The sequence below is a fragment of the Typopeltis vanoorti genome, chromosome 18 (assembly GCF_054136105.1).
Source record: "Typopeltis vanoorti isolate ZY-2024b chromosome 18, IOZ_Tvanoo_1.0, whole genome shotgun sequence".
NCBI classification, from domain to species: domain Eukaryota; kingdom Metazoa; phylum Arthropoda; class Arachnida; order Uropygi; family Thelyphonidae; genus Typopeltis; species Typopeltis vanoorti.
This window is the reverse complement of record NC_143566.1, coordinates 111,017,731-111,035,343: the sequence shown is the minus strand read 5'-3', so window position 1 is coordinate 111,035,343 and position 17,613 is coordinate 111,017,731. Positions and strand designations below refer to the sequence as shown.

Below are 17,613 nucleotides of genomic sequence, written 5' to 3'. Positions count from 1 at the left end.
TGGACGTCCGGAAACATTTATGACTACTTTATCTATATCAACAGTATTATTACTGGATCTAGGTAAGCTTTTTTTTTTTTTTTTTTTTATTTCTTTTTTTTATTTATTTATTTATTTTTTTTTAGGAAAGTTATTGACCTTTTTAGTTATCTTACACCAGCTACTTAGGTGGCGCTTTTTGGAATTGTCAGTTAGTGTTTAATTTTTTGCCTAATTGTACTGAAGATGCCTGTGACACACAGGCGAAAATTATACTATTAAATAATATTTCTACGTGAGTTTTTCCGTTATTTATTATGTATAGTTATGTCTACTCACGGTTTACCTCTTTTAAAACTTATTGCTAGACTTCATGGAGAGTCTATTTCCAGACAATCTGCTAGATACGGTAAAGTATTGATAAAGAAGGCCAAATGCATTAACAGATTAATATTCCTTAAACGATGTAAGATGGCCCAGGTTATTCCAACCTGTTGTAAAATAAAAGAAGTTTTTAGGTCCCCAAAAGCTCATCGGATCTACTTCAAAGCTAGTAAGTCTCTTTTAAATATTCAGCTACACGAAGCTAAAAAATCTCTTGCCATCTTAAATAGAGAAATTATGGATATAAAAATTGCTCTGGAATCTAATTTAACTGTTGAAACTTTTACTACTGTAATGCGCATATCTTCGAGTTCTTACTTAAAGGTTTTCAATGATTCTCGTGACAAGCTGAAACGCAAATTTGAATCACTAGTCAGTTTACCTAGATCCAGTAATAATACTATTGATATAGATAAAGTAGTCATAAATGTTTCCGGACGTCCACTAACAGACTGTGAACGTTTTGTTTTATCAAAAGGATATGATTTCGCTGTTACACCGAATAAGGTGCCTATTATGGATTTTTTTTCATAACATAGACAGGGGTATTCGATCCTTATCCCAAAAAACAGCCAACAGATTACGTTTTGAATGTGCACAAATTCTTTTTCATGCCAAGCCTCCTCGTCCTAATCTTTCTTACTCTGAATTTAAAGCATTGAAATCACTGAAGAATAACAATAATTTAATAATTACGAAAGCTGATAAGGGGAAGGCTGTAGTGATTCAAGATAGGAAGGAATATGAGAGAAAAATGTCTCTTTTACTTTGCGACTATTCAACTTATAGGCCTCTTACATCGGATCCTACCCGGAGTCAATTGAAGAGACTCAATTCTCTTATAGATAATGTATCTACATGGAATGAAGATCAAAAGAAAAAACTTAAAACCTTCTTCGGTCGTCCACCTAGATTGTATGGTCTTCCAAAAGTTCATAAACCAGGCATTCCGTTAAGACCAGTCGTAGATTGTATAGGTTGCCCAACTTACAAAATCTCAAAATTTTTATCTAATTTACTCTCCTCTTCAACTAGAAGAACTGATACTTATATAAAAAATACTTTGGATTTTAAAAATAAAATTTCAGATCTTCTTTTGGACGTTTCTGATATCATGATCAGTTTAGATGTTGTTTCTTTATTTACAAATGTGCCTCTTTCGGAAAGTATTGAATTACTACAACAGGAATTTCCTTCAGACATTGTAAACTTATTTGATTTTGTAATAAATTCTGGTTATTTTTCTTTTAAAAATAAGTTGCATCAACAAATTGAAGGAACAGCAATGGGTAATCCTCTCTCTCCTGCTATCTCCAATTTCTTTATGGAACATTTTGAACAACGTATCTTTGACAATATTTCTCCCAGACCTACTCATTGGTTCAGATATGTCGATGACATTTTTGCTGTATGGAATGGCTCTTCTGATGAACTTCAACAATTTCTCAATAAGTTAAACGCATTTCATCCTAGGATCAAGTTTACCCTAGAAGTAGAATCAAATAAGCAGTTAGCCTTTTTAGATCTTCTAATTCTTCGCCAACCAGATGGTAACCTACATTTCTCAGTTTATAGAAAGAAGACTCATACAGGCCATTATATCCATGCGGAATCTCATCACCATCCCAGTCAAAAGGCAGGAACTATTAAAACACTGGTTCATCGGGCCCACTCCTTTTGTTCTACAGACGATCTTTTACAGAAAGAAATACGATATATAACTTCTTCCTTTCTATCTAATGGCTATAAGAATTGCTTCATTAAAAGAACTTTGAGTAGATTTAATATGTCTCCCTCTTCAAACACAGAGGAAATAACGCGCATTACCATCCCTTATATACAAGGCATCAGTGAACGTATAGCAAAAATTTTAAAACCACTGAATATTTTTGTTGCCTTTCGACCGTTTAGAAAAATCTCCACCTTTCTCGCTTCTCCAAAGGACAAGCTTCCACATCTTAATCATCCAGGTGTCTACCAGATACCGTGTTCTTGTGGATTATGTTATTTCGGACAAACGGGAAGATCTGCCTCCATTCGGCTAGAAGAACACCAATCTTATACTGAATACTTTAAACCTGAAAAGTCTGGACTTGCAGAACATGCCATCTTCACTAGACACAGAGTTCATTGGAGAAAGACAAAAGTTCTTCACAAAAGTCAGTTTCTCATGGAACGCCTTTATAAAGAAGCATGTGAAACTCTACTTCATTCTCCTAACTTAAACAGATCCGACGGCTTACGTCTATCCCCTTTATGGGAGATAGTACTTTACAAATCAGCTAATCTTTCCTAACTTTTTATTGTATTAAATTTTTTTTTTTTTTATTTTATTTTATTTTATTTTTTTTTATTTATTTATTTTTTTTTAAATTTTATTTTTATTTATTATTTTTTTTTTTTTAAAGGAAATTTATTGACCTTTTTAGTTATCTTACACCAGCTACTTAGGTGGCGCTTTTTGGAATTGTCAGTTAGTGTTTAATTTTTGTGCCTAATTGTACTGAAGATGCCTGTGACACACAGGCAAAAATTATACTATTAAATAATATTTCTACGTGAGTTTTTCCGTTATTTATTATGTATAGTTATGTCTACTCACGGTTTACCTCTTTTAAAACTTAATACTGATTCTGTTATCCAGGGTTTCTTCTTACTGTATTTAATTTTTGAAATAATTTTGTTAGCTGCCTCATATATTGCACTGTGCGATCAGAGTCAAATAGTTCTTTTCCATCTTTTTATGATATCTTGTGTCTCTAGTACCATTTTTCCATTTTGATCTTTTATACAAAGATTATGGTTGAAATTTTTCTTTTTATTTGTCAGAGTACGGATTGACTTATGCATTTCTTGTACAATTCCCCTATTTCTTTATATTTTTCATTTAGCCACTTGTCTTTAGCCTTCCTGCATTCATTTTTTATAATTTTACTGAGTATTTTATACTGTTGTGTACTTTTCTTTTTTCGTCTTTCATTCATAAGTTCTAATATTGATTCTGTTATCCAGGGTTTCTTCTTACTGTATTTAATTTTTGAAATAATTTTGTTAGCTGCCTCATATATTGCACTTCTAAAATTTGACCATCTGTTTCCAATTTCCTCTGTGTTGCAAAGTATATTGTCTTCTGTATTATACCCTATATGATCTAATTTCTGAGTTATACACCATTATGTTGTCAGGTATATTCAGAGTCTTTCAGTATGACTGTTTTTAGAAATGTTTTCCTTCAGTGTTGTTATATCGACATTCCATTGTTATATCAATGTTTCTATAATTATTTAGTTGTTTACTTAAATCTATCCTTTCTTACCTAAACCTTATACAATCAAAATCCTACCCGCTGCTTTATTGTTATATATTTACCTTTCATTATTTATTCTTTATTTTCTAACTTTAATCTTATTCTTATATCTAGGATTGTTTCCTCTTCGGATACTGGTGAATTTATATTTTCTGTGCCAGCCAGTATCCTACAGTACAAAAGATCCTTACTCAGGGAGACAATACTAGATTCTTAGCTTTCTTACACAATATCTTATTTAAACTGCCATATAGATTCAGATTATTGCAGTCATGACCTAAATCTATTATTATATTCACTCTCTAAATCCTTCCCGCCAAAATAGGTTCTATTTTGGCGGGAAGGATTTAGAGAGTGAATATAATAATAGATTTAGGTCATGACTGCAATAATCTGAATCTATATGCGGTAAGTTGGAATCGTAATCAGGCATGACTCAGGTTTAGGTAAATATGACATGTTTATTGGAATATCTAAAACACAATACAAGATTCATACACTCAATTATGCTCAATATTAAATAAAACTCGAATTAAGAGGTTAACACTTTCTAAATTAATTAAATCTTATAAAGCAGGCTAAACACAGTAACTGCATATTGGGATAGATAGCAAATGATATGAAATTAAGCTAAATACCTTTCAGTAGTATTACTCGCAAGAGAAAACTAACAAACATTCTAATGTTACTGAGATACTAAATTCTATTATTCTAATCGCTTCAAGTTAATCCTATCATATACAAAATTACAAAAGATCTCTTCTAAACAATTCTTATTCTCAAAGGAGGTTAACTTTCAAAATAGAGACTGTTCACAGAGTTCTTTAGAATACAGTTCTTAATTTCACATTCGTAAACAATCTTCTCTCTTCTAGTGAACTTTCGCACAAAATTAGAGTAATTGCACCTTACCGAGCTTTTTCCGCGTCGTTTCATTCAATCCAATACCCTTGGAGGGTAATGGATGGCAATGCTGTAGTTAAAGAAGTTCTAACTGAGGCTCGGCTATTGCTATTACTCTCCTGCCATGACTTCTCGTCTATTGGCTGTCCATACAGCAACGTAGAGGTTACGCTATCGTCATTATTTCTGTCGAAAACAGACTCAATCTCTGCATTTTAGAAACATTTCGATGAGACTTTTCAGCGACAGCTTGATTCTGCTAGGACTGGAAATTTTACCTTCAGCTTTGCATAGAATCCTACTTCATTTTAAGAACGCTTGCAGTCCAACATCTTATCACAGACTTCATTCCCCCCCCCCCCCAAAAAAAAACGAAACTGCCTGCCAACTTCTGAACCACCAAAACAGGGAAACGATATGACAAGAGAGAGTGTTCCGATATGGCTCAACCCCTTATATTCTTCTACAGAGCGCCCTCTTTTTTCAGTCCCCCTTTTGCACACGACCCTTATCTTTTCACCCCTTTGGGTTCATCCCTCACTTTTACGATGCTGTTATACTTGGACTCACAGAATACATGGCAACGTAATTTTCCAAGTAAGCTATAGCCGCTAGCGTTACACTGTACAGTGTAGCTTTATGCCTTCCAGGAATTATTACTTAGCAGCTTTTTAGATGACTCACAGTAAATTTTACATAGCTTAAGTGAGGCTTAAATTTAAATCAGATTATCTCTCTTTTTAGACATACTTAAAAATGAAATCTTAAAATAATTACATCAGCTTAAATATAAGGCACTTGAAAGAAAGAATCCAAATTTTACATAAAGTGAAGAAGTCATCATCATCATCATCATCAAATTCCTGCCATGTACCCTCAAGGGGTGTACAGGATATGACAGTACTACATGAAAAAAATTACATCATTACTAACTTCCTATCTACAATTTTCCTCCAAATCAGTCTGTTACTTGTCAAGACTCCAACATTATCAGATCTTATATTTCTATCGTCTAAGGCACTTTGTACCGTATCAATCCACCTATATCTTGGTCTTCCTCGGGGTCGTTTTCCTGCCAACTTGGCAGAGAACACTTGTTTTGCTAATCTTTCCTCTCCCATTCTATTTAAGTGACCATACCATCTGAGATTAGCTCTGCTAACGCATTCCTGGATGCTGACAATGTCAAGTTCTTTCCTAATATCCTCATTTTTAATATGATATTGCCATTGATGCCATCTGTTCACGCCTCTAATCTTTCTCAGGACTCTCATATCTGCGGTCTCTAGTCTTTGGTCAAGTGTTTTACTTCTGACCCAGCTCTCAGATCCATAAGTTAAAATTGGTTTGAACACAGTCTTGTATACAGCTAATTTAGTGTTCCGACTAATTTCTTTCTTATTCCATATGAATTTATTCAATTGACTTCCCACGATACCAGCTTTGCTGATTCTGTTGTCTATTTCTGTATTTAGTTTACCATCTTCAGTAAAAATTGTGCCTAAGTAGCTGAAATGTTTTACTTGTTCCACAGGTTCTCCATTCACAACACAGTTGACATTTTCAATGATTCTGCCTATTTTCATTGTCTTTGTCTTTTTATTGCTGACCTTCATACCATATCTATTACAACAGCTATTCAATTTAGTCAGAGAATCTTGCAGACTTGTAGCAGATTTATTTAGAAGTATAACATCATCCGCATAAAGCAAAGAGCTGACATTAACATCTCCAATTTTGATATCAGGTTTAATACCACATTCCTTCATAATGTGATCCATATAGATAATGAATAACAGAGGGGATAATGTACATCCTTGTCTCACACCAGATTTAACATTAAACCATCTTCCTGTACTTCCTTCAATTCTAACTGCTGACTCACAACTCAAATAAAGACTAAGTATTGCTTGATATAATGCCCCATTGACACCATATAACTGCAGCGTATTGAATAGCTTCTCTCTTGGCACCTTGTCATATGCCTTTTCCAAATCAACAAAACTTAAATACAGATCTTTGTTATATTCCCATGCTTTCTCGACTATTTGTCGTAAAGTGAAGATCTGATCCTGACAGCCTCTATTTGACCTGAATCCAGCTTGTTCTTCACCAAGCTTTTCTTCCACAATTCTTCTCAACCGTTTCTCAAGTATACTTGCATAGATCTTGCCAGGAACACTCAGTAGGGAAATACCTCTGTAATTCTCACATTCAGTTTTATTTCCCTTTTTATATATGGGTACTATGAGAGCTCTACTCCAATCATCGGGAATTCGTCCCTCTGTCCAGGCTTTCTGAACTATGCAGTGCAGCCACTGTAAGACTCTTATACCACCATACTTCAGCATTTCTGGTCGAATATCATCTACTCCTGCTGCCTTTCCACATTTCAAGCCTTTGATGGCTTTTTCTACTTCAAGTATGGATATGTATTCCTGACTGCATGCCTGGTCAGTGTTTTTTATCACTGTGCTGTCATCACTGCTTGTTTCATTTAGCAGTTTTTCAAAGTAATTACTCCATACTTCAAGGATATCTTTTTCTCCTGTTTTCATTTCACCTTTATCATCTGTAATTCCTTTTACAGCACTCTTTCCTCCATTCCTAAGCTTCTTCAACAACCTCCAGAATATTTTGCCACCTTCTTGATATTTATTTTCTATATTCTTGCCAAAGTCCTCCCATGACTTTTGTTTAGCTAGTTTTACACACTGTTTAGCTTTCTTACATTTGTCTCTGTATTCTGTAAGAGTAAAAGCTGACTTATTTGCCAGGAACTTTTGATATGCTTTCTTCTTTTCCTTCACTGCCTCTTTAACTTCCTGTGTCCACCAGGGAGTTCTGATTTTTTTATCTTTGCACACAACCTCACCACATGCCTCTCTGGCAGAATCAATCAATGTTTCCTTCAGAGTTTGCCACTGAATCTCCAAGGTTTGATTCCTGTTCTCAAACTCTTTCATTTTCTTTTCAATAATATTTCTGTATTTTAGTCTACAGTTTACATCTGAGAGCTGCTCAACTTTTATTCGCTTTAAAACTTTCTTACATGTTATTCTTTTCAATATGAAATTCAATTTTATCCTGCTCAAGACTAAATAGTGATCACTTCCAATTTCAAATCCTCTGTACACTCTGGTGTCCTGCACCAGGGAGAAAACATCACTATCAACAATAACATAGTCAATGAGACTTTTCTTATTCCTAGCCTCTTCTCTCCATGTGAATTTGTGCACATTTTTATGTTGGAACATGGTGTTAGTAATAACCAGTCCATGTCCTGAGCAGAAATCCAACAGATATTTGCCATTATTATTAGCTTTGCTCTTTTCTCCAAATTTTCCCAAAATATTCTTGTATGTCTCACAATCATTTCCTACTCTACTATTTAGATCCCCAACAAGGACCAACTTTTCCTTTTTCATTGTGTCAGTTGCTTTTTCTAAAGCCTCAAAAAATTCCTCCACCTCTACCTTAGTAGAACCTTCTGTGGGACCATAGGCACAAATAAGTCTCATTGTCCAATTCCCCATTCTCATATTTGCCCACATTACTCTACTAGAGACTGACTGCCATTCAAGAAGATTAGCCTCGTATTTTGTGTTGAATACTATGGCTACTCCTTCTTTTCCTTGGTTGTTATTGCCTGAATATAACATTTTGTATTTATTGCTCAGAAAGATCTCGCCAGTTTTGGTCTTTTTTGTTTCAGTCACCCCTAAGTGAAGAAGTTTCACTTTTAATTACAACTGATGTGCAGGTATTTCTCTTTGCCAGCAAGTTTTATATGTTAGGTTCTAAATGAATGATTTCTTTCCAAGATTCCATCATTTAAGATCTAACAGTGTTACACAGTGATCAGCATTCATTTTAGACAAATTATGGACTCTACAACTGTGTTATAAATAACTATTTTAATTTCCTGATGTATTGACCTTCATATTAAGGTCATCATCAGGAGCATACACATATATATAGAGACGAGCTGAATTATATTCCACACAGTATGCTAAAGAGACAATGATTTGATCAACAGTGAAAATAGAATATAAAAAAATTAAAAAAAAAATTAATTAAAACTACATCAGAGAAATATTCTTTCATATAGATAGTTTTCTTACAGTAACAATGATGTCCTAATTTTACATGACAATTGTTATATTAGGTTAAAGATTCTGGATTACCTATGGTCCCTATTTATAGTTACCTCTTAGGGAGAAAGGTTAAGTGGGTAGAATATGTGCCTTCCATATGCTTGGGATTTTTAGACCATCATTATTGTTAAGATTTATTTTTGATAAATCTTAATTTTGATTGTTGATAAGAATCTCACAGGCTTCCTTAAATTTACGTTCATACTATGTTTTGGTGTGATGTAAACAACTAGTGCTTTTCCAGTCAATTCTATGTAAAATTGTTAAGGACATGCTCAGAAAGGCCAGCTTCACACTATAGTTATTATATTTAATGTGTCGTTTATGTTCCTTTTGTCTGATAGGAATTGTGTGTCCTGTTTCCTCTATATAGATCACAGGTTCAATAAATACAGTATACTCCAGAGTGGGCCAGTGGATCTTTAGATGAGTTGAGTAAGCTCTTCAATTTTACAGGACGTTTAAAGGTGGCTTTAAGGTTGTATTCCTGTATATTTTATCTGATGTCCCTTTAATGTATGGAATGGTTATAGTTTTATTGCAGTCTAGTTTATCTTTATTTTTTAGTGAGGTTTTGTAGAGAATTTTGTTGATAGCATTTTGGCTGTAACCATATTTTAGGAAAGTATTGCTGATAACTTTAAATTCATCTTTAAGCGCTTGTTCATTGGAGCAAATCTTCAAAGCCCTGTTTTTTAGAGTATTAATGACACCTAGTTTTTGTGTTGGGTGGTGCGTGTATATTGACCAGTATGTGTCATTTCCAGTAAACAGTGACAAACTAGACTACAATGAAACTATAACCATTCCATACATTAAAGGGACATCAGATAAACTAAACAGAATACTACAGAAATACAACCTTAAAACCACCTTTAAACCTCCTGCAAAACTGAAGAGCATACTCAAATCATCTAAAGACCCACTGGCCCACTCTGGAGTATACTGTATTTATTGCATCTGTAATCTACTCTATATATAGGGGAAACAGGATGCACAATTCCTATCAGACAAAAGGAACATAAACGACACATTAAATATAATAACTATGGTGAAGCAAGCCTTTCTGATCATGCCCTGAACACTTTACATAGAATTGACTGGAAAAGCACCAGTTATTTACATCACACCAAAACATGGTATGAATGTAAATTTAAGGAAGCCTGTGAGATTCTGATCAACAAACTTAATCTTAACAATAATGATGGTCTAAAAATCCCAAGCATATGGAAGGCACATATTCTACCCACTTAACCTTTCTCCCTAAGAGTTAACTATAAATAGGACTATAGGTAATCCAAATCTTAAACGTAACATAACAATTGTGATGCAAAATTATGACATTATTGTTACTGTAAGAAAACTAACTATATGAAAGAATGTTTCTCTGATGTTATCTTAAACTCTGTATGCTCCAGATGATGACCTTAATAAGGTCAAAACGTCAGGAAATTAAAATAGTTATTTACAACACGGTTGCAGAGTTCATAATTTGTCTAAAATGAATTTTTAGAAATGTTTTTTAGTTTAATTTTTAAAGTAGACACAACAGGTTATGGTCTAAACCTATATCAGCATCTGGGTATGTTTTAATGTTGGTTATATTTTTTTTTTATCTATTATTTATCATTATGAAATCTATTTGGTTTCCTATAGAGTTATTTTGGTTTGTCCAAGTATATAGTCTATGCTTTGGATGTTGAAAGAAAGTATTCATTAAATGTAGGTTGTTTTGAATGCAGAATTGTATCAATCTCTGGCCTCTTTCATTTCTTTTGTCCAATCCAAATTTTCTTCCCCTTCTCCAATCTTTGCATTCAAGTCACTCAATCACTATGAGTATTTCATTTGATTTTGCATATTCTATAGATTTTTGTAAGTTATTATAAAAATCTTCTATTTCTTCATCATTATGAGTCATTGTAGGGGCATAAACCTGGATAATTATGATGTTAAAAGGCTTTGCGGCTAATTTAATAAGCATCATTCTTTCATTTATGGGCCACAGCCCATTACAGATTTAAAGATGTTTTTCTTAATCATGAAACCCACTCCATATTCATGCTTCTTTCCACCAGAATATACAAATGTAAAGTCATCTTTTTCTAGTTTTCCCATATTAGGCCATCTTGTTTCACTAATTCCCATCACATCAACTTTAAGTCTTTTCTTTTCTTTAAAGTTGTCAAAATTCGATAGTTTATATAATGCTCTCACATTCCAATTTTCAAGACTCTGTTTCTTGTTTTCAAATGAGGAATATCAGATGCCAACCTTCCTTTCGGATTTAAGTTGACATCATCATGGAGAGCATTTGCAGCGTTCATTTTATTCACAGTTTCAGTCTCTTCTTCCCTGTAACTATTTACAGCCTGGGACATTGCAGAGGTTCCAACTTCCAAAGCATAGCTTGTAAATATTTTTGTTTCTCCATGGTCGACCATACGATAGTAACGTGGTGAGGCCCTGATCTCTTCCATGTCTGCAATAGTCAGCTAATGGCTCATATTGCCAGCCGTTGATCTGTATTCAGATTCTTCCGCCTGCCAGTTGTTTCGCATTGCTGTTGATATCTGAATTCTTCCGCCAATGATGAAACAGCAGATGTCATTGAAGTCCCAATATTGCTATCTTCCATTCTAGAAATGCAAAATTTCATATCAAAAACAATAAAAATAAGAACAAAATTTTATAATTTGCATTTTTGCTTGCTTACTTAAAAGTAAATAAATTTACATTTTTGATGACACATATTAATATAATTCCTTCTTCCTTTATTTATCCATTTTTGTGTTGGTTGAGTAAAAGGGTTTATTGCAGAGTAAGTTTCATCTGTTGAAAGGGTTCTGTTAATGATTTATCAAATTAGACTGACTAATTTACGAGAATATAAATATTTGCAAAATATAAAAGTACCTTTCAGGAGATTTATTCAAATCAACCTTTGCTTCAAATTCATGAATCATTGTATTTACTGCTTCTTCATATTCTGGAGCTAATTGTTGTAAATCCTGGCGAAGGCATCTAAGTCCAGGAAGGAATGCTTCAGCAATCAACTGATCATTCATAACTAAATTTATATTAAGGAATCATCAAGGGAGAAAAAAAAATCATCTCATCTAGTTTCCTGATAGTACAACTAGCACATTTATTAAAAGGCACACAGTAACCAAGCAATCTAATGTGACTGAAAGCTTTCCATTTTATAATAATAAAGTATGCATTTTCTTCACATCAACTCATTTCATTCAATATCCACTCAATGGCTCTAACTACCAACAACTCTCAAAGGACTTTTATGGAATATTATTTTAGCTTATTTTGATGCATCCTATCTGGATTGTCAATGTTCTTAATTATCCTTAAAAAAAAAAAAAAACGTGCTCAAGAATGGAGTTAAAGGAGAAGAAATGCTATATATGTCCAAATAAATCAAGGAATATTGATTCTCGTAGACAGGCTTATACGTTGGTTATGCATTTCTAAATCACTTAGGGAATTGAAACAACGTAGATCCGAATATAAATTAAATAATACTTTAATAGATATTTCCGATATTTCGGCAATGTCTCATTGCCATTTTCTAAAGGAACTTACAAAAAGGCAGGTGCACACAGGCCCTAACAAAGTAACTGGAAATGAAGATATGAAGCTATCGTTCTCCTAGAAGTCCTGATGGTGCCCTCTGACAGGCTAAGTAGGCATTCTTGGCCGTTGGGCTGAAGGTCTGCTGATGTATGCCTCCCAAATTTGGGGCAGTCGCATACAACCAAATTTGTTGAGGTTCGGAGAGTTTCTTAGGGCAGAGGCTGATTCCATAAATAATCTTTCGTATTTATATTTGCTCCGGTGTATTACTGTAGCTTTCTTCCACCGTATTCTGTGGCGAGTATCCAGAGCATGGTCTGCAAAACCAGAATGGCTATACTTGTGAAACTGGATGTAGTCCTTGTGTTCAGAAATTCTGATATTCGCTGTCCTGCCTGTTTGGCCAAAGTACGACAGTTTACAACTGCAAGGGACCTGGTATACACCAGGTAGGTCTAGGGGAAGTGGCTGGTCTTTGGTAGGCGGATAAGGGATGCCAATTTTCTGTAAGACCTGTAACAGGAGGTGAGGTCATGTTTTTTTAGAATTTTGGTAATTTTTTCTGAGGTGCCTCGGATGTAGGGGATGGTGATGGATTTAGAGTCCATCACCGAAGATCCGATATTTCGGCAACGTCACGTTGCCAAAACCATGCTCTGGATACACGCCACAGAATACGGTGGAAGAAGGCTACAGTAATACACCGTAGCAAATACAAATTCAAAAGATTATTTATGGAATCAGCCTCTGCCCTAAGAAACTCTCCGAACCTCAACAAATTTGGTTGTATGCGACTGCCCCAAATTTGGGAGGCGTACATCAGCAGACCTTCAGCCCAACGGCCAAGAACACCTACTTAGCCTGCCAGAGGGCACCATCAGGACTTCTAGGAGAACGATAGCTTCATATCTTCATTTCCAGTTACTGTATTGTTAGGGCCTGTGTGCACCTGCCTTTTTGTAAGTTCCTTTAGAAAATGGCAATGAGACATTGCCGAAATATCGGAAATATCTATTAAAGTATTATTTAATTTATATTCAGATCTACGTTGTTTCAATTCCCTAAGTGATTTAGAAATCAAGGAATAGTGACTATTTAAAAAAATAGTATGCACTCTGGGGGGGGGGGGGATGTAGAAAAACAAAGGCTCTACTTTAACTTAACATAAATTACTTAGTTGAAAAAACAGCAGATGTCATTGAAGTCCCAATATTGCTATCTTCCATTCTAGAAATGCAACATTTCATATCAAAAACAATAAAAATAAGAACAAAATTTTATAATTTGCATTTTTGCTTGCTTACTTAAAAGTAAATAAATTTATATTTTTTGATGACCCTTATTAATATAATTCCTTCTTCCTTTATTTATCCATTTTTGTGTTGGTTGAGTAAAAGGGTTTACCGCAGAGTAAACTTTTTACATTCTCATGCTATTGTTTAGAGCAGCGGTCGCCAAAGTGGTCGATATCGACCCCCAGGAGTCGATTCGGGCTCAGGGGTCGATAGAAAAATATAAGACATCATTGTACGGGTAATATTTAATTCGGTTAACTTGGATTGGATTACCTCCATCGTGAATGACAATGCAATTAAGAGTGAATCGTGGTAACAGTGACATGAATAGGACAGCCTGTAAGATGGAGCAAAGTCATGAAAATAGTTACGGAGGCCAAAATGACATATTTACCAATAAACGGATGTCCGTGGTTCCTACCCAGCCGGTGCGATGGGAGCGAGATTGCAACATGTGCGCGGTTGCTTATTTACTTATACTTACACGCATTCGATCCCAGTCTCATTTTTGCACATTGACATAAGTGAGCATTAATGTTCTAAAATTCATCAACATACATATTATAATTCCTTTTTAAAAATAGGACTTTAAGTTACTTTTGGACGAATATAAATGTTGTAGAAAAATATCCAAAACTTTCTGAAGTGGTACTCTCCTTTTTGCTTGCATTTCCAAGCTCGTACATGGTTGAAGCTGGTTTCAGCCTTGTTAATTCCATTTTAACAAAGCTTATTTCTTTGTTTTGTTAAAATGGAATTAACAAGGTTGAAACCAGCTTCAACCATGTACGAGCTTGGAAATGCAAGCAAAAAGGAGAGTACCAGATATAGAATACCCGTGGCGATTTAAGGCTGAAAATTACTAATTTTGAACACAACATTGCTAATCTTGTCAAGAGTCACGAAGCACACCCTTCACATTGACAATGTTAGTAAATTGCACACTAAGTTAATAAAAGTCTTATTTTCATATATATAAGGAAGATTGTATTATTGTTATTTTGTTATCTAAATTAAATTTTATATTTCATATATTATTTATCCCTCCTATCAAATATGTATAAGAAGGACGTCAAAAACAAAAACATATCTCTTTGACGTTAAGCCAATATAATAATGTATACTATATTATACATACAATAAACACTGTAACTATAAAATAAACAATCTAAAAACTCACATAAGCATCTTTTTTTGCTTGTCCTATTATAATTACGTAATAGTAAAATAGAGGGGTTCGATAAAATGTCAAGAAACTCTTGAAGGGGTCGACGGTCAAAGAAGTTTGGCGACCCCTGGTTTAGAGGAACATGTTTAGGCATAATAACAATGTAGTTCACCAATTTTCATCTTATTCACTAAGATATGTACATGTAGGCACACTAGCAGGAAAGCAAACACAGACTGAGTCAAAAAAAGGAAATCCTAGTCTTAAGTGGATCCAATGATTTGGATGCACTTAATACTTGCAGACAAAAGGATGATTAGATGATGGATGATCTTTTGATGAATTTTAAGGTGCTTTGGATGCAAAGAATGACAATGGATTTTGTATGATCTGAATTTTGCAGGCAGGTGATTGGGTATTTAAGAGAGGCAAAGAATTCTGCTAAATTTGTAAAGGGGAGGACATCTGTTAAAAAAAAAAGGTGTTCCAGATATGATTGATTTTAATGGAAAGGTTAGTGTTGATTCAGATGAATACATGGTTTTATCTCTATTTACTAAGGCTTTGATAACATCATGCTGCTGGGAGGAGTATCGTGATAACAGATGATGGATGTACTTACCATTATGGGGTGGGTTTTCTGTAGACAAAAGGACATGGATCCACTGGTAGCTAGGAGACCAAATTATCAAAATAAGTCAAGACATTGTTTACTCTTTTTTTTTTCAATGGTGAAACAGATCTTAGGTATTGGCTATTGGGGTGTGTTAAAAAAAAAAACGTTTACAACATATCCAATCATTGCAACTTTCATCCCCACACACTCACCCATTCATCCAGTCTATTCAAGTCCTCTCGCAAAAAAAAAAAAAAAAAAACCTCTTCTACTCCTTATAGCTCTCTCCAACTTTGCACAATCTGCAAACCACTGTTATATATCACCATTCAAGCTTTTCACAATGTCCTTTACATACAAATTAACAACAATGACCCCAAAAGATACACTTAGGCACGCTGTAAAACTTTATGTAGCTTGGAAATGCCAAAGCGCTTTTACATCGATTTTTTTAAAGAGGTCAAGTCCCATGAGAATGTTACAAAATAACCTTGTTTGTCTCTGTATATTTTATGCTAGATATTATTGTAAATAACTCTATGGGAATTAACTGTATTTACTCCTTTAACAAGAATATTTTAGAATGTCAAAAACAAAAGGCAATGCTTTGCCACCGGAACTGTATAATAGCTCTATATGAGGGCATAAGAGATTTTAGTGTATGAGAAAGTTGCTTACGAGCTCTGTGCATAAACACCTTCAACGTCAGTGCCTGAGAGATGTGAAAGGTTTCCGCTGCCCTACAAGAAGATCAAGGAATCATGCTGAATTCTTCGGGGGTTACAACTTTTCGTGCAAGGTCCCAGAGAAAGTGTAATAAAAAGGGACTGAGCCGAACATCGTGAGGAGCCAGTCGTCGGCATTCAGTTATTGGGGACAGCGTTACAGGAACCAAGAATTGGCAGTCAGGGAGCCAGTCGTCGGCAGTTAGAGTTGCCTCTAACTGCTGACTATCGGAGTTGGCAGTTAGAGGCAAAAAAATATCGGAGTAGGATCCAGAGGACCGGACATTATGGTGAGCCCATGCCAGAGGAGAAAATTGGGAATGACAAGAGAACAGCCGATGTAAATACCTGAAGCAGCTTCGCTCGGAAGTCCTTCTGTCATGGAGATCAACCTCTTGCTGGAGCTATTCGAGTACCGCAGGTTGCAGTCCACAACCTGCCAATTCCTGATGAGATACTGCTGATGCAAGACACTCCTGATACTGCTGATGCCAATGACTCGAGATGAAAGAAAAGCCATAGAGACTTTCGTGCAAGACTTTTGATTGAATGTGTGATACAGAGCCTCTGTAAGTTAGTTCTTTTTTTGTACATTTCCTTTTATAATCTAGGAGATATGTTATAGATGGACTGATAAGAATTAGTTTAATAGTAATAAGAAGTGTCCATAAGAGAGTCATTTGGAATGGTAATGACTGGCATAAGATTTGTGAAATAATTGGCATAGTTAGCTAACCTCTTAGTGAGTAAACCCGAGTTTTCAATAATTTGATTTAACAAACAGAGAAGTAATTAAGTAATTGTATTGTATAGTTAATTAGTTGAAAAGGGAAAGTTTGTTTCTTTATGCTGAAAGTCTAACGGATAGGTAGGGAGAGTAACCTCCTTATCGTTTAATTAATGTACTTTGATATTAATGTAAATAAATATGTTTTATTTATATGTCATTAGAGTGCCGCCTGATTCTTTAAATTACAATGCACTGTTCCTAAATAAACTCGAACTTGTGAGCGGGAAACAACTAAGGCATATCAAGTGTAGTTTAAGTACTTGTGAAACGACTGTTTACATAAACTTTATTGAAGGAATTTATGCTAGTGAGAGAGATCTACCAGATGCATTACTGAGTCTTATGCCGATATAGAAATACTGGTGGCGCAGTCTTAAATAAATTTTCCAGTATTCATAGGCATACGATTAGTAAATGCGAAAGGTGGATAAACATAGTACGTAATAGAATAAGTATGGAAGGTTATAAAAGCAAAGGCGCACTGTTAATAAAGAATAAAGAAGATATTACAAATAACGCATTAGACATCATTTGTTACAACACCACTAGTTACTTTCCTCTTCTGGGATATCGTTCCCCCCATACAAAACCTGCAGATACCAATCAGACAGCCAATCTCCAATCCAATGCACTAAAATACTATACAATCCATCTGTTCTAATTTAATTACCAGTTTATCATGTGGCAATCTATCGAAGACC

General features: G+C 34.7%; 1 protein-coding gene across 1 annotated transcript in view; it reads right to left on the bottom strand.

The window, feature by feature from the left end:
• Positions 1-17,613, bottom strand: part of LOC150097072 (RAB11-binding protein RELCH homolog) — a 445,830-nt gene that overhangs the window by 19,026 nt on the left and 409,191 nt on the right. Inside the window, exon 21 of the mRNA XM_090408119.1 lies at positions 11,647-11,800. Within this exon, the coding sequence (XP_090264245.1) occupies positions 11,647-11,800 (154 nt within the window). The remainder of the gene's footprint in view (positions 1-11,646; positions 11,801-17,613) is intronic.